Source organism: Podospora pseudopauciseta, assembly GCF_035222475.1.
Source record: "Podospora pseudopauciseta strain CBS 411.78 chromosome 7 map unlocalized CBS411.78m_7, whole genome shotgun sequence".
Classification (NCBI taxonomy): domain Eukaryota; kingdom Fungi; phylum Ascomycota; class Sordariomycetes; order Sordariales; family Podosporaceae; genus Podospora; species Podospora pseudopauciseta.
In genome coordinates this window covers 1,243,224-1,270,114 of record NW_026946667.1, presented here as the reverse complement: position 1 = coordinate 1,270,114, position 26,891 = coordinate 1,243,224, and the positions used below count along the sequence as shown (strand labels likewise).

The 26,891-nt window shown below is 53.2% G+C and overlaps 6 protein-coding genes across 6 annotated transcripts; 2 read left to right on the top strand and 4 right to left on the bottom strand.

Moving 5' to 3' along the window:
• Positions 1 to 198: 198 nt before the first annotated feature.
• QC763_707010 (uncharacterized protein) lies at positions 199 to 2,130 on the bottom strand (the record flags this gene model as incomplete). The annotated part of the gene is made up of 1 exon (XM_062915691.1): positions 199 to 2,130. The coding sequence occupies one exon, from the start codon at positions 2,128 to 2,130 to the stop codon at positions 199 to 201; it is 1,932 nt and encodes a 643-aa protein (XP_062761680.1).
• A 2,641-nt stretch (positions 2,131 to 4,771) lies between these two features.
• QC763_707000 (uncharacterized protein) lies at positions 4,772 to 7,843 on the bottom strand (the record flags this gene model as incomplete). Its single annotated transcript, XM_062915690.1, has 2 exons — positions 4,772 to 6,934; positions 7,073 to 7,843. The coding sequence occupies 2 exons, from the start codon at positions 7,841 to 7,843 to the stop codon at positions 4,772 to 4,774; spliced, it is 2,934 nt and encodes a 977-aa protein (XP_062761679.1).
• Positions 7,844 to 9,008: 1,165 nt separating this feature from the next.
• On the bottom strand, positions 9,009 to 10,719 carry CDC37 (hsp90 co-chaperone Cdc37; the record flags this gene model as incomplete). The annotated part of the gene is made up of 4 exons (XM_062915689.1): positions 9,009 to 9,061; positions 9,092 to 9,217; positions 9,275 to 10,615; positions 10,696 to 10,719. The coding sequence occupies 4 exons, from the start codon at positions 10,717 to 10,719 to the stop codon at positions 9,017 to 9,019; spliced, it is 1,536 nt and encodes a 511-aa protein (XP_062761678.1). The 3' UTR covers positions 9,009 to 9,016.
• A 628-nt stretch (positions 10,720 to 11,347) lies between these two features.
• Positions 11,348 to 16,701, bottom strand: SMC3 (Structural maintenance of chromosomes protein 3; the record flags this gene model as incomplete). The annotated part of the gene is made up of 4 exons (XM_062915688.1): positions 15,100 to 16,701; positions 12,211 to 15,037; positions 11,704 to 12,148; positions 11,348 to 11,640 (listed from the first exon to the last, which is right to left on the bottom strand). The coding sequence occupies exons 1-4, from the start codon at positions 15,135 to 15,137 to the stop codon at positions 11,348 to 11,350; spliced, it is 3,603 nt and encodes a 1,200-aa protein (XP_062761677.1). The 5' UTR covers positions 15,138 to 16,701.
• A 91-nt stretch (positions 16,702 to 16,792) lies between these two features.
• On the top strand, positions 16,793 to 23,485 carry MOT1 (TATA-binding protein-associated factor mot1; the record flags this gene model as incomplete). Its single annotated transcript, XM_062915687.1, has 3 exons — positions 16,793 to 17,072; positions 17,526 to 17,680; positions 17,833 to 23,485. Exons 2-3 carry the CDS (start codon positions 17,571 to 17,573, stop codon positions 23,483 to 23,485), a joined length of 5,763 nt encoding a protein of 1,920 aa, XP_062761676.1. The 5' UTR covers positions 16,793 to 17,072; positions 17,526 to 17,570.
• A 999-nt stretch (positions 23,486 to 24,484) lies between these two features.
• QC763_706960 (uncharacterized protein) lies at positions 24,485 to 26,643 on the top strand (the record flags this gene model as incomplete). The annotated part of the gene is made up of 2 exons (XM_062915686.1): positions 24,485 to 25,043; positions 25,104 to 26,643. 2 exons carry the CDS (start codon positions 24,485 to 24,487, stop codon positions 26,615 to 26,617), a joined length of 2,073 nt encoding a protein of 690 aa, XP_062761675.1. The 3' UTR covers positions 26,618 to 26,643.
• Positions 26,644 to 26,891: the final 248 nt, after the last annotated feature.

Sequence of the window (26,891 nt, the reverse complement as noted above, 5' to 3'; positions counted from 1 at the left end):
GATGTTCAAGTTCCCCGAATTCTTTCCCTTTCTTTAACCACCCCCAAAGAAAAAGACAAACACCATGTAGAAATCCCGGTAATGTCGAAAATAATGCAATCACTCCAATCCATGCAACCATAACTAAGCAAAACTGACACCACACCCCGAGAAACCCAGCCAAGTCAAGCAAACATATACAACCACCTCTTGGCTCAACTACTCATCATCATTCTCGTGTCTCCTCCGCTCCATCGCCTCCTCGATGGCTAACCTCTCGGTGAAACTTCTCGGCACAGCTGGCACCCCCTTCGACATCGCTCTGTAGCTCCCCATATCGGCTGCCTCGGCACCACTACGTCCGTCGACACTACCGACGAAGAAGTGAACATCCTTAAGCCCGGCGATTTCATCATAGAGTTTTGTGTTCTTGATGGGGTTTAGCGAGATAGAGTTGCCTCTAAACGACCCAATACTGTGACCAAACAGGACTGCTGATGGAGACACTGGTGGCAAGCTGGTTGTGCGAGAGTGTTTCTTGTTTTCGTCCTCGAGTACGGTCTGGAGGGGCGTGGGTGTCGTCCTCATTGGTCTGTGTGGGATGCGGACCTCCACTCCGTCATCATCATCCTCATCATCATCGTCTTCCTCTTCGGGGAGATATTTCTCTGCTTTCCCAGTTCCGTTCTCACCATCTTCAAAGTCGAACAGGGGTTCTTCTTCGAGGATGTCTTGTTTTCCGTTAATCTTTGATGGCCCGGATGCCTTGGAGGTCTGGTTAGATGGCGCAAATTGAGAAGCGGCTGGCGACTTGAAGGGTGTCTGGGCGCCTGGCGAGGGCGACTTCTTGCCGTTCTTGGGCCGCATGGACAAAAACTCTTCTTCGGATTCGTCGCCGTCGTCGACATACTGCTCTAATTCTTCAATTGGTGAGCCAAGCAGACCGCGGACTGGGATATCTTCTCCCGGACCGTCAACTGGCCGAAGGGTAGCCTGAGAGTCAACCTTGACAGGAGCTGGGGCTGAAGTGCTGGTCTCTGTCTCTTTTTGACCATTCACCTTTCCAGACTCCTCATTGTTATTCGCGTTAACAACAGTCCAAAATGAACCTTCTTCCAGCGGGCTGCGGGTAAGTGCTTGCAAAGCTTGGGTTGAAGAAACCTTTTTGGGTCTTGGGAGCCAATCCTCCTCCCCTTCCACGTCGAGGAGCGACGTTCCGATATACTCTTCTTCCGGCTCAGGTGACTCATCCTCTACGACAGCAGCAGCCGAGGTGGCTGACGTTTCGACAACAGGCAGAAGCTCAGCCTTGGGCTTGTCCGCCTCGTCATCCTCCCCAGCCATAGCCACGAGGCTGGCTGCCTGCTGCGGGGAAGACGACGGGAACACCTCCTCTCCTGAAAAGTCGAAGCGCACCCGTCTTGGGCTCGCAGCACCCTTGACGGAGCTTGAGCTCCGGCGCAGTGCACTTCTGCGCACCTTGGATTCGCTGCTTGAGGACTCAACCGACGATGTGGATCGGTCTGTCAGTCGCCTGATCGGATCCGGCCTACCCTCGACAGGGGCCTCGGGCTTCTTGATTTCCTCCACCTTTTTGACGTTGTCGACAGACAGAGGGGTTGGTGACTGTAATTGTTGCTGGGGGGGCTGCTGTGGTGGTGGTTGTTGCTGCTGTTGCTGTTGCTGCTGAACGACGGGAGGAACCGGTACCGGCGATGTCGGTGGCGGTCGATGGGAGGAACGCTCATTGCTCTCGAGCAGCGGCAGGTATGTCGGCGTGAAGACACCCTGAAACTCCTTCTCCCGCTCGTGCGGACTCCGGGGACCCTCTTTTGTCGGCACGCCAGATGTGTGGGGGAGAACCGGGGGAGGCGACTTGCGGCCCTTCCAACCTGGGGTCTTATGATGGGTGGTGGTAGCGGGCGAGTCGGCCATGTCGTGGTTTGTCGGACTGAGAGCCGGGTACCTGGACATTGACTCGGCGATGACTCGCGACACCTGACTGGAGACGTCGTCTGGGTAGTCCTTGAGACAGTCCTCCATGTGCTTGTGAAACTCGGCCAGCATGTCGCGCTGGTAGGCGGCCACTTTGCCATCTAGCTCAGCGAGCTTGTCGTGCAGCTCCGACACGAGCCTCGCAGCGTCGTCCATTGTTGCAGCGGGCATTGTTGCAGTTGCAGCCATTCTCTGGCTGAAGACGGAATGACGCGCGTGACGGGGACAAAGTATGTATCCGTACCACCAAGCAGGCTGCCGATCATGGCCTTCCTGGTATTCCTGCTAGGTAGAGAAAAAAGCCAAGTTTGTGTGCGATTCCAGGTTGTGTTTTAGATTTACTTTTGCCCTGGAGGAAAGGTGATGAGGTAACTGGAGCAGCGACCTTGCAGGTTCTGGAACCACCAAGTACCGGCTAGACCTGGGCCTGCTTCAGCGATCTGGCCTTGGCCTACAGCACTTCTCAGCGGTGAGAGGGGGTGGTGGCTGGGCGTTTATGGAAAACCCGCACGCTTATTCGCGGAATGGAGGGGCGTGTGTGGAGCGGACTGAGTATCCAACAATCAGTATCCGATAACGCTCCCCGAGCAGAGGAATGCACGTGTTGACTGCACGCAATCAATTACAGATGGGTTCGTTGATATGAGTGTCGTTCCCGAGCCGATACGTAATTGGCACAACATGGTGATAAGTTGTACAGTCACAGATTCATCCCTCTCCTTTGAAGACTCAGACTCAGACTGATATCACCCCAGGGTGCCATCCACGGGTATTCCGCGACACCATCACCACCCAGCTCAACCATGTCAATTTCGGATTGAAGGATTCGGGTGAGAGTCTTCGGAATGTCAGTACCAAATGTCTCTCACCATGTACCGAATACGATATCGGCCCGCTCCTGTTGGATAATGCTGCGTATCCCAGCTGCCTCGCGGGTGTGATTCGTAACCTCTTCCTTAGTCAACTGTCAGTCGCTCGGGTCCGATACCACACGGAAAAGTGCACTTTGGCAGCCAACGACATGCTCGAATCTCTGTTCGCGCGGCTAATCGGGAATCCTCGAACCGGTGTGGGTGTCTCGGGACGAGCAAGCCCCTGACCGGTCAGCCCTACCCATCCATCTTCTGGTGCAGCTGCCGAGTCCATGTCAGGCCATGTGTACATGAGGACCCGTGGCTGACTACATCGAGTCTCGGGTACCTTATCACGGCGTCTAGGCCGTCCTTTAAGGGTGTATCGGACTGCATGTGAAGCAGTTCCTTGCATATGTCACTTCGTGTGTTCACCTGGAAGCGAAGATGGGGTCATTTTGCATGATCCCGGATATCACGATATAACTTTCTGATGAAGACGCAATTACTTTTTGAAGATTCTTATATGTGAGCAGAATCACAATTGTAATGCATATTCAGCAACGAATACTAAACGGCAACTGCTATGTTGTGTAAGTCTAAAGTTCAACCCGAAAAAATATCTACATGAATGACGGCATCGAGTCACCACAAGTTCATCCTCAAACTTTCGCAGGCTATGAACCCCAAGACGAAAAATAACCACATAAACGACCCCATCCATATCTCCTTGATCAAGCCCATTGATATTCTCCCTCATCCGAGAAACAGCCATATCAAGGACGCCATGATCGGGTTTGAGATTCTGTGAGAGCTCAATGGTAGAGTTGTTATGGATGGGCGTCTTCATCAGGCAATCAAGCAGTCTCTCTCAAGACCGAAAACAACTGCACGAACGACAACATTCACTACAGCCCCGGCCGAGGAGAGTCCGCCTCAAGCCCAGCCGGGGGTGTTTATTCGGTAAGACATTACCAAACGCCAACCACTCATCAATTGCTTTCAAATTCAGACCATATAAAAGCCCCCATGAACGACACCGCTCTGCTCCTCCTTAATATTCGAACAAGTTGTTCTCAAGTCCACCCAGAGACTGGTGACTGAGGGGAGATGAAGGGGAGATGATATGGAGATTGTTGACTATATAGGGCATATGCGCAGCATATTCGACAAATAATCTGCCCTCACCCTCGTTGTGTCTGATTACTGGAGCCGTAAGAAGTACTTGTTCCTAGTATCTGACCTCCGTGATATCGCTGTGCCTCCAACTGACATAATCTGGCTTTTCGGGCTATGATACGTGTGAGATGACTCCGCAGTAGGCCCAGTGCTTTGCGACGTGCTTTTCACGGATATAAATCGATGATAAGGTACCGAAGATTCTCCTTACTTTCTATTGGGTTTCTGGTTATGAGTCGACAAATAACAGCAAGGTCTTAATATTGGATACAAGTTGTCCTTCAGCATTTGTGGGTAAAGTATCGTAAAAGGCCAGAATAGGTTTGAGATTTGATTTTGGTTTCTGGAATTCCTCGTAAATTCAACATAGTTATTTGGTAGCGAACTCATGCTACATCTCCAGGACCTCTTTCCGGCCTCTTAATAACTCACCGCCCCACATGAAGGAGGTCAACGCCCCCTAAAACAATCCACCGCCCCCTTTTTCAAAACCAAAGCCTCCCATTTCAAATCGGACCCATCCATTCTCCCCAACACTGCCTCCTCACTATCTTATAACGTCCAATCCCCCCAAATCAACGCCTACTTCCCCAAAAGCAATGCCTATCAACTATCATTTAACGCCTTCCCATTATCATTCAACGCCTATCCACTATCTTTTCACGCCTCAAACCCCCGTCAATACACCTATTCCACCCCATTCCACCCCCCTAACCCCCCTCAACCACACCTATTAACTATCTTTCAAGGCCTTTTCCCCCCCGCTTTTACTCCTCCTCTGACGCCTCCCCCTCGGCCTCCTCAACCACCTGCTCCACCCTATTCTCAACCCCATTTTCAACCTCCTCAGCCACAGCCTTCTTCTTCCCCTTCCTAACTGCCCACCCATCCCCCTCCCCATCCCTGACCACAAAATCACTCAAATCAATAGCCCCCTTCAACTCCGTCTCCGTAACCCACACCCTCAACTCCTCAAACTCCCACTTGTACTTCTCAGTGGGTGTGTCACCCGGCGGGCGCCACGTGACGTTGAACAGAGCCCTCGTCATCTCTTGATCCAGACCGTCTTCCTCGAACTGGAGCATCTGGGTGGGCTTGAAGACGGAGCTGTAGTGGATGTTGTCGTTCATGTAGTTGTTTCTCGGCCTGGCTTCAGACAGGAGGACTCGCAGTGCGGCGATGTTGGCACGGTGGGGGCTGGTGTAGCTACCGTGGAGGGTGGGCGTGACGGTCAAGAGGTCGAGGACGTTGGTTTGGGGCGGGAGGATGACGGGAGTGGGTGGGTTGTAAGGTGGGTTACGCTCGAACGGGGAGACGTGGTCTTCGTCATCGTCATCATCGTCGTCGTCGTCGTCTGACTCGTCGGAATCGGCGTAGTAGTCGGGGTGCCAGTTGGGGAGGTCTTTCTTTGGTGCTGCATCGGTAGTGTTTTGGGTATCGGCTTGTGTTGTGCCTGTCAATTGAGATTCTCCGGCTGCTTCGATTGGTGTCTCTTCTTCCATCCCGTCACCAAAGTTGGTCATCTCGACATCCTCTTCCACCGCGACGTTCTCTTCAACCCTAACTTCGTCCTCCACCTCCACCTCATCGTCCACTTCCATCTCCTCACCAGTCTGCACCCCCCTATCCTCCACCCCACCACAATCAAAAACCAACCTCTGCTCCCTCTTCCTCACCGCCAAATCCTCCCTCTTAACAACCACAACCCCCCAAATATCAAACCTCCACCTCCTATAGACCTCCCCAGCCACCCTCTCAACCATCAACTCCCCCCTCCCCCTACCACCCCTAACCTCCACCACCCCCGCCAAATCCCTCGTCTCGACCTCCACCCAGAAAAACTCCACCCCCCCTTCCTTCTCATAATCAACCCTCACATCCATCAACCCAGGTCTCTGCGCCTCATCTAACCCAGGCCTGTACTTCCAACCTTTTGCCACAACCCCCTTCTTCGGCCTCTGCATCCGCACCTCAACCTGCCTATTAGCATCGGCCAACTTGCTGTGCTCACTACACCGGATAGCATAGTCTTCCCTCTTCTTCTCCGGATCTTCCTCCCCCTCAACAACAGGGAGTTTCTGAGTCCTGTAGATGACGTATTGATAAACTATTCTGTCTTCGCTAAAGACGTCAATGGCAGAAACGGCGTCAGTGGCAGGAGGTTCAGGCTCAGGAGGAGGGGAACAACTCGGACTCTTGGGACGTGGCGGAGGAGGACGAGGAGGTGGTGGTGGTCGGCATTGGCTGACAGGCCGTGGAGGCGGTGGCACCATGCTAATAGGTTGAGATTCCTGAAACCCAGGTTGAGGCAAAGATAGTCGATACTGTTGATCAACAAAACTCTCCGTCTCTGGTCTCTCAGGACGCTCAGCTGGCTGTAGATCCAGTCTGCCAACGTTCGAAAAGTAGACGCACTGTACCTCAGCGATCTGACACCACGAACAGGGCTGTCCAAAGGTGCATGGCCTCTTCATCCTGGTGCAGCGATCACACTTCCGGCCACGGGTTGGTGTGGTGATAGCTCCAGAACCTTGATTACGTGGCTGCTGAAGCCGACTGGGCCCGGCAGAAGCAGGTTGATCCCGAGAAACGCCATAAGGCCGAGCATCCCGTTGAACATTGCCACTTTCCATCCCGGTAATAACACGGGTCTTTGGCTTCCGAGCTTCAGCTTCGGCAAGCCTCTTTGCCAGGACGAAGACAGCCTCATCAGCGCTCTTGGTTGCTGTCTCTTCCAGGGGATCAACTGTCAACGTCCCCCTATTCGTACCGCTCCGGTAGGCCTCTGCTCCGTGGGCTTTGATTTCATTCGGTCTCCTCTCGGTAGCGTCACCCGCAGTGATTGGAGTGTGTCGGATGGCCCTTGATATCTCTCTATCAACGGCTCGGGGCTCCGCGGTCTGAAAGGTAGGGGGCGGAGGTGGAGGAGGTTGAGATGGAGGAGGTTGAGATGGAGGAGGTTGAGATGGAGGAGGTTGAGATGGAGGAGGTTGAGATGGAGGAGGTTGAGATGGAGGAGGTTGAGATGGAGGAGGTTGAGATGGAGGAGGTTGAGATGGAGGAGGTTGAGATGGAGGAGGTTGAGATGGAGGAGGTTGAGATGGAGGAGGTTGAGATGGAGGAGGTTGAGATGGAGGAGGTTGAGATGGCGTTGATTTCTGACGAGATCGCTTGGCTTCGCGAGTAGCCTTTTCCATCTCCTTTCTCCGCCTTCTTTCCTCCAGTTTAGCCCGTGAACGGCGTGATGAGCTCGTATCTGCCACAGAAGGCACCTTACTGGCAGACGGCGTCCTCAGATCAACAACCGCCAGCCTTGAGGAGCTAGGGTGGCCACCCTGAGATCTCCCATCATCAGACGCCCGAGTCTCGGTAGCCTGGCGTCCGGCGTTGAGCTTTTCAAGTGTCTCAAGTCTTTCACGCTCTCTCTCTTCCTTGCTTCTATTGGACCTGTTATGCTCACGCTGGGCCTCTGGCGAGGTCACTGAAGCCCGAGACGGAATGGCCTGCCGATGAGCGCTCTGCGTTTGGGGTGTGACTGTGACCGGCGTGTCTGTGGTAGTGTTTATGCCCACAGCTGGAGTGATGGGGCTCTCATCCAGCCATCCCAACCCTCGCTTTTTGGCTGACGTCTCCGGGACAGGTCTTGCTTGTGCTTCTGCAGCCAAACTACCAGGGGGCGGGGGGTCCAATGTTGCTCTGGTCGTAGAAGGCTTCGAACTGTTGGCCTTTTGTCTCAAAACTTTGCCAATATCGAGCACCTCATCGTCATCGGAATCTGGATCATCATGAATGACCGCAGTGTTTGGACCAGCATTGGTGCTAGGTGAAGGCTCTGCCATGTCTTTAAAGGGTTAGCGGCTTGTTGGGATAAAAAGGTGACTTATAAGACGAAAAGGCTTACTCGAACCGGATACTTGCGCAGAATCTTGACCAGCGTTATTTGTGGGGGAGCTGTTGGCAAGAGTCAAGGGGGATGTGTCCGTCCCCCCAGCTTCGGGTGGTGAGACGTTTGCGTTGAGGGAAAGGAATCCCCAACTTTGAGCGAAGGGAAAGCTCAGAGGAAGCATGGTGGCGATCGTTGTGCCCGAAATATCTTCAAAAAATGGAGAAAGAATAGGTCGGGAATTTGACCTGCGCCAACATGTTAGTCGCAAGGTGCAAGTTAAGTGGTATGAAAAGAGGATGATCGATCGATTGAGTATGCGTTTCTGAAAGAAAAGGAAATCCTAGAGGACACTCAGCATTGACCTGGCCAGGAAACAAGGGATTCGTGATCTTGTTGGAAGAATGTGAGGAATACGGAATCTGTTTAGGAGGATGATATGAGAAGGTCCACGTAGAAGAGATTGACCGGAAGGCCACTGGGCTCCTGGGAATAGGAGCGCCCTTGACACTGGGTGTAGGTGTTGTTGTAAAAGGAAGGGTCGGAATTTCGAGAGCGAAGCTGTTGGTCGTATTTATACCACAAGGATATGATTTCTCAACTGGAAGGTACGTACGTTTAAGGAAAGCCCAGCTAAGTTGAGTAGGTACGTGAAGGTTGTCGACACTTTGTAGGGACAGACATTTTTCGTCCAAGATTGAGCTATAAGGCAGCGTGTCCTAGACAAGAAGAGGCAGACTGCTAGAATAAATAAAAACCCCTGAAGGCGATGATAAGGGGTTGGAAAACCGTGAAGAGACCTATTATCGGAATAGAGAGGCATTCCAATCACACCAACATATCTAACAAGCCTTCTGTAGACCACCTAGACGAGATTTAAACGCCAACCTAACATATCAAGAGGCCTGTTCAAAATAGCATTCTCTATTTCCTCGTCCATAGTATGGTCACGTCCGAGAGTTTCTCAGCCATTACGGTAGTAGCCGGGCACATGACATACGCAGCAATCATCAGGGTGCCGACGACATCATAACCAAGCGTACAAGCCATTTTCAAGAAAATTCATTCATACTTATCATTTGCATGTATTACACAGACCTAACCAATACCCAATCTTACAAGCCCCCCTTCACTCCGGATCATCAGCATACTTGGCCTCCTGCCCCTCCTTCTCCTGCCCCTCCTTCTCCTGCCCCTCCTTCTCCTGCCCCTCCTTCTCCTGCCCCTCCTTCTCCTGCTCCTTAGCCTCCTGCTCCAGCTTCTTAATCTTCTGCTTGCCCTCCTCAGTCGTAGCATCAATGACCTCCTCCTCAACACTCAAACAACCAGACTATTCACACGTTAGCAACCATTCCCAACCCACATCAAATACTCTGGAATAACTCACCTCACTCAGCTTCCCAACAACCTCCTCCGCATCCTCAACACTCATCTTCCCCAACACCTTATTAACCTCCTCCAAACTCCCCGTCTCCAGCGCCTTCTGCATCTCGAGCGTGAAGCTCTCAAAAATCGCCCGTCCAACTTGTACATCCAAATCCTCGCTATCCTTCGGCGGGATCCTGATGTTAATCACAGTCCCCGGATCAACCGCATGAAGCTGAATCTGCTCCACCCCCTCCCCCTTCCCCTCCGCCTCATCCTTCGCCCTCTGCAGGTTAATCTCCCTCGACCTGTTCTTGATCTTCATATACGTATCCTGCACATCCTTGTAAAAGACCTCCTGAGCCTTGTGTCCGGGAGTAGTAATCCGCTTGAAGAACAACGCAACCCCATCCCTGCCCAACGCCCGACAGTACTGAATAAGCAACGCCTGATGAACACAGTTCCGCGCGTAATCAGACCTGTTCTCCAGCTGCGCATCAAACGCCATGACCAAAATCCCATCCGTCTCCTTCTCCGTCAAAATCTCCGGATGACTGCTCAACCAAGCATGTGACTCCCTATAATCACTCGACTTGATATTCGCAAACTTGACCGCCGCCGGCGAAGCCGTAACCTCCTCGTCGTCATCGTCCCCCCCTTCCTCCTTCTCACTCGGCGCAGGCAACGCCTCAGGAGGCGTATAATTCGGATTCAACAACTCCACCTTCCCACTCTCTTTACCCCCCCCGCCCTCCGCCTTCGACCCCCCACTCGATTTATTGATATGCGTCGAGTCAAAACCAGTATGAATCCCCTCACTAGTAATCTTCCTCGCCTCCTCTCGTTCCAACTCCGCCAGTTTCTTCTCCAACTCCCCCTGCAAATCCTCCACCTTTTTCAAATGCTCCCCAATCTCCCCCACCATCCCCTCATACCTCCCCTCCTGTCCCACCCCCCTCTCATCCAAAGCCTTATTCACCTGATCAAGCAACGTAGCCATCATCTTGGTATAACTCGGCAGCGGCTCCCCCCCAACAGCCGCCTGCAGCGCCTCCGGCCGTGGAGGCGGCATGTCATCCTTCGGATCCAACCCCGCAGCCGACTCCATCACCGCCCTGAAGGCAACCTCGGCCGGGTTTTTGGTCTTGGCCTCGTCAGCATGGGACTGGAGGGCCGAAAGCAAGCCCGAGATGCGCGAGATGAGCCCATTGTTGACGATGCGCTCGTACTTGTACTGCTCGATATGGAGCTTGCGCTCTTGGCGCTGCTGGTGGATCTGGTTCTGCTTTGCGCGGATGAAGGAGCGCTTGTCGACGTTGGGGTGCACTTCGATGTCGGAGTCGTCCGAGAGCTCGAGGGCGTCCTAATCAGTCATAGTTGGTCAATAGCTGGCTCTGGTTGGGGAGAGGTGGTTGGGGGATAGATACGATGAAAGTAACTTACCCACTTGCTGTAGTCTACAGGCATGGTTGCTGTGATTTTGTTCGACTATGGTTTGGGAGATAAGTGGAAGAAAGTAAAAAGAGTTGCCTCTTGAAAACAAACAGTTGATAAGGGAATGGGATGTTGATCCAACTGCTTGGGAACTTGGGACAGGTTTCACAGCCCCGCAGTCGTCGCTCGTTAACCAACATCATGGTGGGGTAGCTTCTAGAAGCCTCTGCGTCAAAGCTCCCAAGCACAGCTGCCTGCCGAAAAGAAGGGGGGAGGTGTCAGTCTGCTCCTTTGCCCCTGAGAATGTCTTTTCTCTGAGCATCCAAGATCACCTTCCGTTTCCCTTGAACTAGGTACCTATCGACCGAACAGAGAACCAAAATGCTAATTGAATGAGTGACCATCATCAACACTGGCCTTGAGTATCAGCAAATAACCATTGTATTGTAAACCATGTCCCGAATAGCTAGACATCCTCACTCGCCTCGCTTCAAAGCCAGCAAAACACATAGCCATACCATACCCTTGGATATGGACCACACACCCACCTTATACCATCAAACACAAAACCAACGCCAACCCTTTTATTCCCTCCTAAACACATAAACAAACATACAACCATGTCACATATTTCCTTCCCACACACTATCTACCTACCTACCTACTTCTTCTGCCCATCAACAAAGTTGAGCGCATCCTCCGTCCTCACACAGTCAATCGTGCTCGTCTTGTTGTGAAACGTCACACCGTAGCACTTGTCAGCAACATGCACAATCTCCGGCCTGAAAGTTGTGCAGATAAACTGCGTCTTTTGCTCCTCCGAAATCGACTGCAAGAGACTGGCCACTGCCGTACGGTACTGTGCGTCGAGGTTGGCGTCGACCTCGTCAAAGATGACAAACGGGCTGGACTCTGCCGCTTGGAGGGCGAAAATCAAGCATAGAGCGCACAAACCTATAAATTCCTTGGTTAGTCATACATACACATGTCAGATTGAAATGCCGAGAGAAATCTCACTCTTCTGACCACCACTGAGCTGCTGAATCTTCTGCTGCTCGTCCATGACCTTCGAGTTAAAAGACACACTGATGCCAACGCCAGTATAGCTCTCAACCCCACTGACACCCTCCTCATCCGAGTCATTATTCGCAGCTCTGTTCTTGGCACGGTCCGCCTTGCGTTGAATGACAAGACGTCCGTGACCAGCTGGAACAAGTTTCTCAAAGATGGTGGAGAATTCCTTCGACACCTGCTTGAAGGTACGCTCAATGGCCTCGTCCTTCTCCTGATCAAGATGCTCAATGAGCGTCTCAATAGAGGCCTGCGAGGTATCAAGTTCTTTCCGGCGCTTCAGCAAGTTGTCTCGCTGTGTGGTAAAGCTGTTGTACTGATCAAAGGCCTTCTTGTTGATGTGCTTGTACTTCTTGAGGGCTTGGTTGACCTTGGCAAGTCTGGTTTCGATCTGTTTGGAGACATGTCAGCTAGCGTTCCAATCAACTCACCCCAACATACTCGGTTGCTTACCTGCTCGGATTTCATCTTCTCATACTTGCCAAAAGCTTCCTCAGGCAGAATACCCAAATCTCTAATATTCTTGGCATACTCAGCAGCCTGGCTGATGAGGCGAGCCCTCGTCTGAATAGCCTTCTCCATCTTCTTCTGGTATTGCTCAATACACCTTTGCAGTTCCTGAAGCTCCTGTTCCTTTTGCGCCTTTTGAGTTTCTACCTGGGTCAGCTCACTGATTGTCTGCTCCGTCTGCTGCTCGTTCTCCTTCAAAGACGCCTCCGCCTCCGCCGCCAGCTTTTGAGCCTTCTTGAGTTCCTTCTGAGCGTCTTTGAAGCTTTCAGTACCACCTGCCGTCGTGGCCTCGAAAGCCTGACTTCGAAGTTGATCTTCCTGAGGTCGGAGATGGGTGTTCAGCTCCTGCTCAAGAGACTTTTTGCGACCTTCAAGATCAATCCGCTTTGTGCTGATCGCCTTGAACTCCTTCTGCAGAGCGCTCAACTCATTGCCTAGGCGCTCGAGCTCTTGCTCCTCACTCGCTGACAGGGTCTTCTTAAAGTCCTGGGCCAATTCGTTTTGCGATGCCAGAATGGAATCGTCCAACTCCTTCATGTTCTTCTCCACTTCGGCCAAGTGTGACAATGCAGACTCGTGATGAGCCCGCTGGCGTTCAAGCTGCGAATTTTTGCTCTGAAGCTCGCCCTTGAGAGGGTCATAGTCCTGGTCGAAGCGGCGCATTTGTTGCTGAATCTTGGTTTCCTCGCCCCTTGCTGCCGTGACCTTCTGATCTATCACCTCGATCTCCTTTCTAATTTTGGCAGCATCTGCCAACTGTGCCTCGTAGATCTCACGCAGTTTGCTGACCTTTTGAACCGCGTCCAGACGTGATCTCCTGGCATCGACATAACCACCCGTCATTGCACCCCTCTTGTTGGTTGTGTCGCCTTCGGGAGTGATGGCGTCAAGGCCGTGTGAGCGTGAGTACTGAGAAGCGATAGCCAGACTTGGGCAGATGATGGTCCGGCCAAATACTTGCTGGAATGCTTTCTCATATAATGGGTCGAACTCAATCTTGCTGATGAGGGGCTGGGCGTCGGACGCCCTCGGCATCTTAACCTGCCTTGGGCGAATCTGTTCGAGGGGCACAAAGGTAAGTCTACCACCGTAATTCTTGTACAGGTGATCAGACAGCATCGTCGCTGTGGCCTGGTTATCCACGATGTAGTGAAACAGGCTGTTTCCTGCGACCTGTTCCACTGGCAGCTTGTAGGCATCCATCGGCACATTCATCAACTCTGCCAGCGTCCCGTACGCGCCGGGAATATTCTTCTCCTGCTTAAGCCTTCGAATAGTGGCAAGACCCTTGGACGTCGCCGAATCCATAGCATGTGAGAGATGCGATTCTGCTTGGTCTCTGTCCATCCTGGTGCTGCTGATCTGCGAGCTGAGTCGGTCATCCTCACGACGAAGCCGCTTTCGTTCCTCTTCAAGCTGTTCCCTGGCCTCCTGCGCCTTGGTCAATTTCTCAAAAAGAGCAGTGCGGTTGCCTCCATAGCTTTCCATTCTGGCCCTGATATGCTGAATGGACTGTTCAAGCTGCGCAATTGAACTTTCCACTTGCTGAACTTGCTCCCTCGCGTCCATGGCGTTCGCTTTTTGGAGACCGAGAGATGATGTCGCCTCCTGGATTTCATTGCGAAGATATGCATCGCGTTCCGCCTTGTTCTTGAACTGACTGCTTCTGGTCTGTTTGACAAGGAGTCGTTTTCGCCCAGCAGCAACAGAGTCTCTTTGAGTCTTGATCTCAGCCTCTTCAGCCTTCAGCTTCTCGTATTCGGGCTGCACTCTGACGAGCTCTGCTTCGGCTTGTTGAATCTTTTGCCTGACCTCCTGAAGCTCGGCTTCCTGCCTTTGTCGTGTTTGTTCGCGGACATGCCTGCTCTCGTCCAAATGCTTGGTCTTCAGCTCGGCCTTGGCACGCGCCCTAGCCGCGTCCTTGCGGTCGTCATCCAGTTGGCGCCGTTCGATAGTGAGGTACTCCAGAGCTTGTCTAAGTTCGTGGGCCTTCTGGTCCAGAACAGCAATCTCCTTCTCCGTCTTTCGGAGTTGGGCGCGATCTTTCGTAGAGGCCCCTGCCCCCCCTTGCCTGGCTTCCTCCACTTGCTCAAGAGTCTCAGCATTGGTCTTTTGCAGACGATGCCAGTGGGCATACTCGAGACACCTGCGTTCCCTGTCCTTGTCCTGAAAGTCACGAAGCTCGTCCTTTTCTTCCTCCAACTCCCTAAGTCGTTCCTTTATGTACACCAGGGTCTCGTCAATCTTGTCACGCTTGCTGTTGGTTTCGGCCATGATCTTGAGCGACTGTATCCTCCGGTCGTCATAGGTGTTGGTACCCGCTATTTCCTTTAGAAGGTTGAGCCTCTCGGACTCCTTCATGTTGGTGATGGCCGCGATGCGACCCTGGGGTACAATGTAGAATGGGTTTTCCTTGGCGAAACCGGCCGTCTCGAGAATCTTCAACACATCTGCGCGGGTCTGGACCTTTCGATCGACGGAATATTCGTCCTTCTTGAGGGCAATCGTCCGCCGGATCACCACCTCGTCGCCCGGTTCGCTGAAACGCTTGTCGGTGTTGTCGAAGATGATCTCGACATAGGCCGACATGACCGCAGAGCCTGATCCTTCGTGCAGCAGAGCCTGCCGCTCTTCGCGGCTCATGTTGGTGTAGGCATCGCTGAGAACGAATCGGATCGCAGCGAAGAAGTTACTCTTGCCAGAGCCATTGCGCCCAACAATGACATTGGTCTTTGGAGAGAAAGGTTCGATGACGGTTTGTTCCTTGTAGCTGTGAGACACGTCCAAGTTAGTTTTATTGCAACGGCGACGCGTTGAGAAGAGTTGTCGCACCTCTTGAAGCCCTGGATAATAATCTGTTTGATATGCATCTTGTCTCTGGTGCTGTCGACTCGACAGCCGAGTCAGAAAAAAAAAAGAGAAGATATGGCCACTATTCTTCTGAAATCAATCGAGTGCAACAAACAAAAGATACTGTCTTGAGATAGCGCCGTGTTGCTGTCGGCGTCATTTGGGTTTCGCGATGAGGGACGAAACAGCTGTCGAATGAGGGGACCTTTCCCAACGCGTCCTGCTCGGTGTGTCGCGCGCCCACAGTGGGCGGGTGGTGCGTGCTTCTTCCAAAAGAAGCTTGAACCAACCCTTGGCGGAACAGCACGTGACCTTCCAACAGGCTTCCATATGGCACAAGGCGGCAGCCAGCATTGTGTGATCTGGTCTGGAAGCTTTGAAGTTTTCGGCTCTGTTGGTGGCTCTCAATTTTTCTTTGTTGTCGTTTGGTGTCCTGATTTGCTGCCTGCAGCGTCTACGTGCGTTGGAACCCCGAAGACATCAAACGAACCTTGTTCTCGTGCTTGTTTGCTTCCGAGGCATAGACAGCAATGACATAACAGAATACGGTTGACATATTTGGCGGGGTGTTGGCTGGGTGCAACGGAAGAAAGAAGGGGCCCTCTCTAGAGACACCCGTTATTGATCACCCATGCATCGTCTATCGCTTGTCTCATGGGCAACCCAGCGTGGCTCGTTGGAATGGGTACAAGTGGCACTGGATTTTCCCTCGGACATTGATGCGAGGAGGCCACAGGCTGAACCTTAATGCCCATATTGAACCGCCAGCCTGATGGAAACGCTCGACTGAAGTGCAAGCTAAGACCGTCCCGAGCGAGTCCGTTGGCCGTTACAGATGCATTGGACTTTGTTATGGCAGACAGCGTACAGGAAGGGGATCTGGGGACAAAACTTCCATCTTCATCGTTGTCGTTTTTGGAAACTTCAATCATGACCGAAACCTGCTGTGTACGGTATGGAACGCCAACGACTACACAGCACAAACGGGACGGCACGAATGCGATGTGCCTGCTGCATCCAGCCTTTCCATGTCCCCCAGGGCGCCTACCTGTACCTATTGCCCACACACATATGGAACGTTGTCGTCATGGTCTGAGGACACCATCTCCAGTCTCCGGCTGTTGATTCAAAAAAAAGGTTCCGTGGGTTGGGTTGGACAGGACAGGTTTCCAGTTCCCACGTTTTGATTTCTGGCGTTCTTTATTTTTTGGCAGGGAAATCATTTCTGACGAGAATGCCGTCTTCGTACGTCGTCAGTGGCTGAGAATGCCTGCTAATAAATAAGGTACAGAGTAGGAAGGATGGTTGCTGCGCCTATCAAAAAGGCAAAGGAAAGCAAAGGTAGGTGAGGTGCACCGGAAGTTCATGTCTTCTTCTTCATCAATGATGCAGGCGATGGACGACGGGAGACCAAAAAGAAAGAAGCAAAAGGGAAGAGGGCTGCTGCTGCTGCTGCCAGCTGAAATGCTGAGGTTCGGTGGAAAGAAGCAAGTCGCGAAAATGATGAAGGCAGGGCAGGGGGTGTGGTCCAGGTGGGCACGGGATTTGGGGGGGGCGCGCATGGACAAGGGTGTCCAGAACCACGCTAATTTTGCAAGCCGTCCGGGAAGGAGCGTTGGTAGAGCCCGCTGTCTATAAATTTAAACCAATATTCTTTATAGACCAGCCAGCTGCCCTCCACCCGACCTTTCCACTGCACTCGTCGCTCCCCAGGTCACACTGAGCCCAAGCCTGACACATCTCCGCTTCTGATTGGCCCGACGCCGGCCCTCACCTGTCACCGAGAGGCTCACCTTGGCTTTTTTTGTGATGCCAGCATATTAAGCACATTGTGCCCCATTCCCATTTTCTGCCACAAGAGAAAGTTTGACTTTAACTCTGCGGACTCTGCGGACCCCGACCATTTCGACATTCGACTTTTTTTTTTTTGAGGCTATTCTCAAGTGCAGTCTCAGGTATGTCAGATCCCGACCCTCCATGTCACTTTTCCTTTTCTTCTTTTTCTTTTTTTGTTCATTTATTTGTCTCTTCTCTACCCTTGACCCAAGCACTCGATGCATATCATTGGATGACTGTCACATTTTTGTGATGTGCTGTGTTGTCGTCGTCGAGCGATCTGGCAAAACCGTTCGTTCATGATGCAAATCGGGTTGGTTTGTCCCGGTCCCATCGGAGAGATCTGTGATCTCGTCGGGCAGCGCGCCTCGCCTTGGGCCCCTTGCACCACCACCCCACCAGCTGCAATCAAGCATCCGCCCTGATGTTGGCCAGCGAATCACAGTCCGTGTTTTGCACGGGTCTTGGGGATGCAGCCTGCAGCAGCCTGGTTACTTGCATCGCACCTTCACTGTCACCGTCGATCTCGAAAAAACAGGCGCCAGAACACCATGCTGACGAGAAGGACGCAGTGCCATGATTTGCATCGAATAACCCAATATACTGTCCTCGTTGATATGAAACAAGAATGGCGTCTCGGTGAGTATTATCCACTGCTCTTCTCTCATCTCATCTCAAACCTGCTCAGTCTTACTAACACTCATGACAGGCTTGACCGGCTCGTTACGTGAGTAACCCTGCACATCATTTGCCTGCTTCAGCACATGGCACTTACACAACATGCGCTGCTGCGCTACGGGGCAACGTCCCTGTGTTGCCTGCCATGCCGTGTCTGTTGTTTCTTTGTGATCGGTTTGTTCACTGACACCATTGCCACAGGATCCTCGAAACGGGCAGCACCCGATTGATCAGGGATACTGCTGTCAACCAGCTTGCCGACTGGCAAAAACACCACCCTGACGAATTATTCAACCTTCTCTCCAGAGTCGTCCCTTACCTGCGCCACAAGGACTGGGAGACCCGGAGTACTGCTGCCAAAGCCCTTGGCAGAATCCTTGAACATGCACCACTATATGAACCGAATGCCGCCGATGAAGGTATTTCAACAGAATCCGCTGCCGAAAATGGCTTTGTCAAGAAGGAGGAAGTCAAGGACTCTGTCCTTGATCAGGAGGAGTTTTACACCCTCGAGGCACTTGACATGTCCAAGATTGTAAAGTATGGCCGGCCTTTGCTGAGAGGCGGCCCCGTCGACTATGCCCTTGCGGCATTGGATCCACAAAAACGGCTGGCCCATCTCAAGAAGACACTTACTGGCAGACTTGGTCTTCTTGGCCGAGTCGTCGAAGACGAAGAGATGGCCGTTGCCAGCGACCATGTCGGCAGCCCTGCGACACCTCAGGGAGCTGGCAGCACCAACGGCTCCGGGCAGCAGGACGCTATGGCGACTGATAGCCAGAGCCAGAACCCCGAAGAGGGTAAACTCAGCTCACGCCAACTCAACGTTCTCAAGAGGAAGCGAAAAAGAGAGGCCCAGAAGGCTGCGCAAGGCAAGGCCGGCTTTGGAGACCTTTCTATCCGCCGCACGACAACCGCAGGTTCCGATGGTTTCGGCGACGATGTGTCTATGACTGACGCCGACTCCAAAAAGAACGGTAAAATGTCCCAGTATTTCAGCCTCGATCGACCGGCCGACGTGGACGAGGACAGCAAGGTCGTTTCGGAGTTCAAAGGTCCTTTGTTGCCCATCAAGTCGGAGCTCGAGGTCGATGATGCCATGGAAGGGAGCGAGTGGCCCTTTGAGCGACTTTGCGACTTTCTCAAAGTTGACTTGTTTGACCCGCAGTGGGAGACTCGTCATGGAGCTGCGATGGGGTTAAGGGAGTTGGTGAGAGTACATGGTGCTGGCGCTGGGAGGCGCAGAGGTCTGTCGATCAAAGAGAACACCAGGCTGAATGGACAGTGGCTGGACGACCTCGCATGCAGGCTCTGCTGCGTACTCATGCTCGACAAATTTACTGACTACAGTTCCGACACGTCCGTGGCTCCGATTCGAGAAACTGTGGGTCAAACTCTCGGTTCCGTCCTTCGCCATGTCAGCTCGCAGTCTGTGTACGCCATATACCGACTACTCTACCGAATGGTGATGCAGGAGGGGCTGCAGCAGTCGGAGCAGAATCTCCTCTGGGCCATCTGCCATGGTGGCATGGTCGGCCTGAGATATGTTGTTGCTGTTCGCAAGGACCTCTTGCTTCAAGATGGGGACATGATTGACGGTGTCATCCGCTCTGTCATGAAGGGCCTCGGCGACATGGATGACGATGTTCGTTCGGCCAGCGCGGCGACATTGATTCCCATGGCCAAGGAGTTCGTGGCCATGCGCCCACAGGCACTGGACAGCCTCATCGACATAGTCTGGGAGAGTCTCTCCAACCTGGGCGATGATCTCAGCGCGTCTACCGGCAAGATTATGGATCTGCTTGCTACTCTTTGCAGCTTCCCAGAAGTCCTGGAAGCGATGAAGCTCTCGGCATCGCAGGATGAAGAGAGATCTTTCACCACTCTTGTTCCTAGACTCTACCCCTTCCTCCGCCACACCATCACCTCTGTGCGCCTCGCTGTGCTCAAGGCGCTGATGACCTTTGTGGACTTGGGCAAGGAGACTTCTCAAGGCTGGCTCACCGGCAGGATCCTACGTCTCATTTTCCAGAATATTCTTGTTGAAAGGGATGCAGAGGCTCTTCGCATGTCGCTTGAGTTGTGGAATGCACTCGTCCGCAACCTCGGACAGAATCCTACCGTCCTCGCCGACGAGTTTGCAGCTCATGTGGACGCACTCATGCTCCTCACGATGCACCCCATTGGTGTTCCACGACACCCCCTTCCCATGAACGCGACACTTTTCCTCAAGCCATCTGGCGGGACGTATTCCATGAGCGGCATCCCCGCTCCCAGTACCAGAAGGTCGTCGCCCCCCGAGGGTGCAGAAAGGGCCCCGAAGCGTCGTAGGAAGTCGACCAAGGTGGACGATGCTCCTCCCACCACACAGACTCACGATGTTGACGGCCACATGATGCAAGGCGATGTTGATCTAGTCGGCATGGACGTGCTGGTCCGATCCCGCGTCTCTGCGGCCAAGGCGATGGGACTGCTCATGTCAATGCTGCCTCCCTCTAGTCTGGGCTCGTATGATGCTGCCATCACGCAGAGCCTGTTATCTCCATTTGCTTCAACCCAGCTTGCTGCTGCCATGGTCGTTCATGAGTACGCGTCGAATTGTGCCAACAAAGAGATGGCTGCTCGCTTCGTCGAGCCGTTACAGAAGATCATCGACCAGGAGCGCCCGGCACATTACCGCGATCTAGTCAGCTATGTGCATCGCGTGCGATCGCAAACACAACAACTCCTCAATCTCTTCCGCGACCACGGAAAAGTGCACAGCAACAAGCTGCCCAGCCTCGCCGTCGTTGTGCAGGGTGACCCCGAGGCCGGGCCTGGCGCTTTCTCTATTGCCAATGCTGACAAGGTTGTCACTGATGATTTCGAAAGACTCAAGAAAGCAATGGCGCCTGGCCAGAGGCTCATCGCCCTCCCTCAGCTTCTCGAGTCTCGCGATGTCACAGTTGCTGCGATCCAGGAAGCGAAATCTGCCAAGGAGGCCCGCGATGCACGCATCAAGGCCGCTGCCGCTTGTGCTCTTGTCGCCATCCGTGTTCTTCCGAAGAAGCCGAGTCCGCTGATCAAGGCAATTATGGACAGCATCAAGACGGAGGAAAACCAAGAACTTCAAGGGAGGTCAGCAGCCACCATTGCGCAACTGGTGCAGCTTTTCACCGAATCTGGAAGGAGAGGACCGGCAGACAAGGTGGTTGCAAATCTGGTCAAGTTCTCCTGTGTCGAAGTCGCCGAGACGCCCGAGTTTCCCATCCATGCGCACAAGACAAATGTCATTCTGTCGATGCAGAAGGAAGAAGACCGCGTCGACCACGTCGATGCCGCAAAGTTTGCACGGGAGGCCAAGGCAGCTCGCATCACTCGTCGCGGCGCTAAGGAAGCGCTGGAGTTGCTTTCCCATTCCTTTGGTCCTGATCTCCTAGCCCGCGTTCCGAGCCTGCAGACGTTTATGGAAGAGCCCTTGGTGAGAGCCTTCACCGGCTCCCTCCCGGCAGAGGCAAGAGATCCAGAGAGCACCTTTGGCCAAGAGATCGTCGATGCCATGTCTGTCATCCGGACCATGGTGCCAACACTACACCCGGGCCTTCATCCTTTTGTTATGCAGCAGGTGCCTCTGGTCATCAAGGCGCTGCACTCAGACTTATCCGTATTCAGGTACATGGCCGCCAAATGCATGGCGACCATCTGCAGTGTCATCACTATCGAAGGCATGACGACTCTGGTAGAGAAGGTTTTGCCATCTATCAACAACCCACTAGACCTCAACTTCCGACAGGGTGCTATCGAAGTCATCTATCACTTGATCGCTGTCATGGGCGACAGGATCCTTCCCTATGTCATTTTCCTCATCGTGCCTGTGCTGGGCCGCATGAGCGATTCAGACAACGAGATCAGACTGATCGCCACCACATCCTTTGCCACGCTGGTCAAGTTGGTGCCGCTTGAGGCGGGTATCCCCGACCCTCCCGGACTCTCAGAGGAGCTGCTCAAGGGCCGTGACAGAGAGCGGACTTTCATCGGTCAGCTACTTGACCCGAAGAAGGTGGAACCTTTTCGGATTCCCGTTGCCATCAAGGCGGAGCTGCGGTCGTACCAGCAGGAGGGGGTCAACTGGCTGCACTTCCTCAACAAGTATCACCTTCACGGCATTCTCTGCGATGACATGGGTCTTGGTAAAACGCTGCAAACTATCTGCATCGTAGCCAGCGATCACCACAACCGTGCTGAGGAGTATGCCAAGACGGGTTCCCCTGATGTCCGGAGGCTTCCGTCTTTGATCGTCTGCCCGCCTACGCTATCGGGGCATTGGCAGCAAGAGATCAAGGCTTACGCCCCGTTCCTCAGCGTCACGGCCTATGTTGGACCCCCCGCGGAACGTAAGGCCATGAAAGACACTCTGGACGAGACGGACATTGTCATCACCTCATACGATGTTTGCCGCAATGATATCGAAATCATTGAAAAGTATAACTGGAACTATGTGGTGCTTGATGAAGGTCATCTCATCAAGAACCCCAAGTCCAAGCTTTCGATGGCTGTCAAGCGGCTCGCCAGCAACCACCGGCTCATCTTGACCGGCACACCCATTCAGAACAACGTGCTGGAGCTGTGGTCCTTGTTTGACTTCCTCATGCCCGGCTTCCTCGGTGCCGAAAAGGTGTTCCAGGACCGGTTTGCAAAGCCTATTGCAAACAGTCGCAACAGCAAGGCCTCGTCCAAGGAGCAAGAAGCCGGTGCATTGGCCATCGAAGCTCTTCACAAGCAAGTCCTTCCCTTCCTGCTGCGTCGTCTCAAGGAGGAGGTGCTCAACGACCTGCCACCCAAGATTCTGCAAAACTACTACTGCGACCTCAGCGACCTCCAGCTCAAACTGTTTGAGGATTTTACCAAGAAGGAAGCCAAGACGATTACGGAGGAGGCTGGGCGGGATGACAAGGAGGCCAAACAGCACATCTTCCAGGCGTTGCAATACATGCGCAAGCTCTGCAACTCGCCGGCCCTTGTCATGAAACCAGGCCACAGGGCCTATGACGACACGCAGAAGTTCCTGGCCAGGCAGGGCACAAGCCTGGAGGATCCGGCGCACGCACCAAAACTGACAGCGCTCCGAGATCTTTTGGTGGAGTGTGGGATTGGTGTCGAAGGGCAGGAGTCGAGCGACCCGCTGTACACGCCGATCAAGCCTCACCGTGCTCTGATTTTCTGTCAGATGAAAGAAATGCTGGACATGGTGCAGAACACGGTGCTCAAGGGCATGCTTCCCTCGACACAATATCTCCGACTGGACGGTTCAGTCGAAGCGAACCGTCGCCAAGACATTGTCAACAAGTTCAATAGCGACCCCTCCTATGACGTACTACTTCTCACCACCAGCGTCGGTGGTCTGGGGTTGAACCTGACGGGTGCCGACACGGTCATTTTCGTCGAGCACGACTGGAATCCTCAAAAGGATCTCCAGGCCATGGATCGCGCCCATCGTATCGGTCAGAAGAAGGTGGTCAACGTGTACCGGCTCATCACTCGCGGCACTCTGGAAGAGAAGATCCTCAGCCTGCAGCGCTTCAAGATCGACGTGGCCAGCACCGTGGTTAATCAACAAAACGCAGGGCTCGCAACCATGGACACGGATCAGATTTTGGACCTGTTCAATCTGGGCGACTCTGGCCCCAGTCTGATATCAGACAAACCTAAAGAAACGCTGGAAGGCAGGGAGGAAGACATGGTGGATGTGGAGACTGGCGAGGTACGGCAGCCGGGCAAGAGGGCAGCATGGTTGGATGGGCTGGGCGAGCTGTGGGACAACAGCCAGTACGAGGAGAGTTTCGATTTAGATGGGTTCCTGAAGACGATGCAGTAACCGGGGGGAGAAGGTTGAAAGGCGCCTTCTTGTATTGCTTGTTAAAGTTCTTGTGGTTGGTAGGATATTGCTGGGTGTTTGCTTTGGGAAACGGTGCGGGCGAGTTAGCAAAGTGAGTTCTGATATGGCAAGCGGGCTGGGAAAAGGGGGAATATTGGTTTTGCAGAAGAAGCGCCACGTGTGTATTGTATTATGTATAGCATTGTTGGGTTTTCTATGGAGCAAGCGGTGCGTTTAGACGATTACTAGGGACGTTGCTTGATTGTTGTCTCTATTGCATTGCATATAAAGAATACAGAGACACGATGCTATTCACAAAAGTCCCTTGCTGCTTTGCTTCTCCCCTGAATCCGAGCCAAATTTAGTTGCAGCTGTTTTCCCCAGATGATTTTCCGAAGCCTTGCAGCTACCCGCCCGGAGTGAGTGACGTTTGTTGGAAGCAGGGGCGACCCTTGTGGTGACGTCAACACCTACGTCGAATGTCCGACAAGCTCCCCAAAGCAAGCTTGGGAGTGTGAGCTCGTGACAGGCATAGACAACCTATCAATTATTATAAGCTAGCTATCAAATACGCGGAAAATTCAATGACAAGTTGGAATCTGAAAATCAATATTAATTTTGTTTTTCTGCGAGATCGTACCTTTTTATGATCTTCTCGCGAGTGCGCTGACAAAAGTACCCGACTTTTTGACCCTTTTTTACCACTCCGTCTCCGCGTCTCGTATTATCAGACGGCACAGCCCAAACAAACGGAAACTGGAGACGACGAAAAGCCCTTTTTAGAGGTGACACAACGACCGCTACCAACAGACACCCACACACATACACACTCGAATAGGAGAGGGCAGGCAGATTGCGATTGGACCCCCTGACGATCACACCTTGCCTTTCTGCCTGTTGCCTTTTGTTTACTTTTTTTCCTCTTCTCTTCTCTTTATCATCCATCACCATCTTTTCTCTCTCTCCTTGTTGCAGGGCTGGCTTAGCAGGACAGACAAGATGGGCGGCTCAACCCACCACCACCCCTTCCAATCCCTCTCCCCCCTTTCCTGGACCGCCGACCTCTCCTCGGGCACCTCCCCCGAGGTCATCTCCAAAGTCATAACCGACACCTTTTCCAACGCCCAAATCCTCGTCGACTCCCTCCCTCCTTCCCCCTCCCACTCTCAACCCACAACCCGCCCAAGATCGCAAACCGAATCCGCGACTGCGGCCCTCGATCTGAACTCTGTCCTGTCATCATCACCAGAGACAAAAGCCACGGTGGAGAAACTGAGGAAAGAGTGGAAAGAGGTGAAGACTAATCCGAGGGATAACCCCCACGGGATTACTGTGTACAAATTATCGGCCAAAGATGGCAAGGGGGCTTGGTTCGGGCGGTACAGCTTGCATCACGGGATGGATTTTGGGAGGTGGGAGGAGGCGTTGAGACGGGAGTTCAAAGAGACGCTCAAGAGGTGTGAGAGGGAGGGGAAGGAGCCTGGATGTGGGAATATCAGGGGGATCGGGGCGGAGAGGGTGGTGGAGAGGGTTGAGGGGGAGGAGGGGCTCATGGAGGGTAAGTGATGGAGAATTAAGAGAAGGGGGGGAGGTTGGATAAAGGCTGACAAAGTAACAGTGTTTCAGGTTTCGGCGAGGTTTGGAGGACCGACGACAGCGAGGGATTTTATTGCGCTGCATATGACGCCTCCGGTGAGGAAGGAGACTGATGGGGATAAAAAGAAGAAGGGGATGGGGCCGAGGCAGTTTATGCTTGTGAGTCGGCCGGTGGAGCACCCTGATTGTCCGCCTCGGTCGGGGTTTATTAGAGGGGTGTATGAGAGTGTGGAGGTGATTAGGGAGGTGCCGGTTGTGAAGCCGCTTAGGAGGACGAGGTCGAGTGGTGACTGGGGCGAGCATGATGGGAAAGACGGCAAGGACGCTGCTCTTAGGTCGGCCAAGAAGGCGATTGAAGAGAGGCAGGATAGTGAAGAGGAGGATGTGGAAATGGCAATCGAGTGGTTGATGGTCACGAGGAGTGACCCAGGGGGGAGCGTGCCAAGGTTTATGGTTGAGAAGGGGACTCCGGGGGGGATTGTGAATGATGCGGGGCAGTTTCTGAAGTGGTTTGAAGCTCAGCAGCAACGGATTGATGACTATGAGACGGCTGTTGATGGAGACCATGAAGGGGAGGGGGAGGAGGTGAGCAAAGCCGAAGGAAAGAAGCCCGAGAAAATCGAAAACGGCGGCGCGGTTGATTCCTCGGTGTTGAATCAACTCCGTGACACGGACCATAATGGGGAGGTGCACCGCCATGAAAAACGAGGCGAGGTCACGCCCCCGAGCGGCTTTTACGGTATGATAGCATCAGCCCTCGGGGCAGCCGGCTCAGCGGTTGCGTCTAGGGTAGCCACCCTCGCCGGCTCGACGATTGCTACCGAAGACGAAGAGAGCCTTTCCAACGACGACGACGACGAAAGCGATACATCATCCGAACTCAGCTTTGCCTCTGCGTCAGAAGGTCACAACGCAGAGGGTGGTGGTGGCGATGATGATGTCACGGCAGCGGGACTATTATCCAAAGCCGACTCTCACAACGACGTCGCCTCCACCTTGTCTTCTGTCTCGCCCTCGTCCCTGCACTCCAACGACGACAACAACTCGGTAGCTCACACTTCGCATTCGGCCTCGCTGTCGAGTCAGCACGAGAAGGAGCTGAAGAAGCTGCAGGAACGCATGAAGAAGGCGCAGGCTAAGCTGGAGAGGTCGCACCAGAGGAGACATCACAACCACCACAAGGAATCGGACGAGGCGAAGGAGGAAGCGGCGCTTCAGAGGCTGAAGGAGAAGCATGAGAGGGAGATTGCCAAGCAGAAGGAGAAGTATGAGAGGGAGGTGAGGAGGCTGGCGGAGAAGAAGCAGCAGGAGGAGAAGAAGAAGGAGGAAAAGAGGAGGAAGATGCAGGAGAGGGAGGAGAGGGCGGATCTGGCCATGGAGCTGGAGCGGACGAGGGCGGAGAGGGATGTGGGGAGGAAGGAGATTGAGATTTTGAGGGGGCAGGTGGGAGATTTGCAGAGAGAGAATACCATGCTTGTTGCGAGACTGGGGAAGATGGGGGTTGAGGTGGGGGATATTTATGATGGGGGGAAGTAGTAAGGAGAAGGGGTTGTGTGATACGGGAGAGTGTGGGCGTTGGGCTGGGTTGTATATAATGGTGAAGAAGGGAAGGGGGGGGGGGAGTGTGATAGATGTATGTATCCACATCGCGATGTCTTTTTGATATTTTAAAATCAGTTGGTATAATGCGCCTCTGGAAGGTGTGCAGGTTTAATGCTCTACTATTGCTTGTGAACCTAAAATCACTCTCTCATAACTTGAAGCTGCAAAAAAATATTGGCAGGGACCTAAGAAAAAAGAAAATAATACC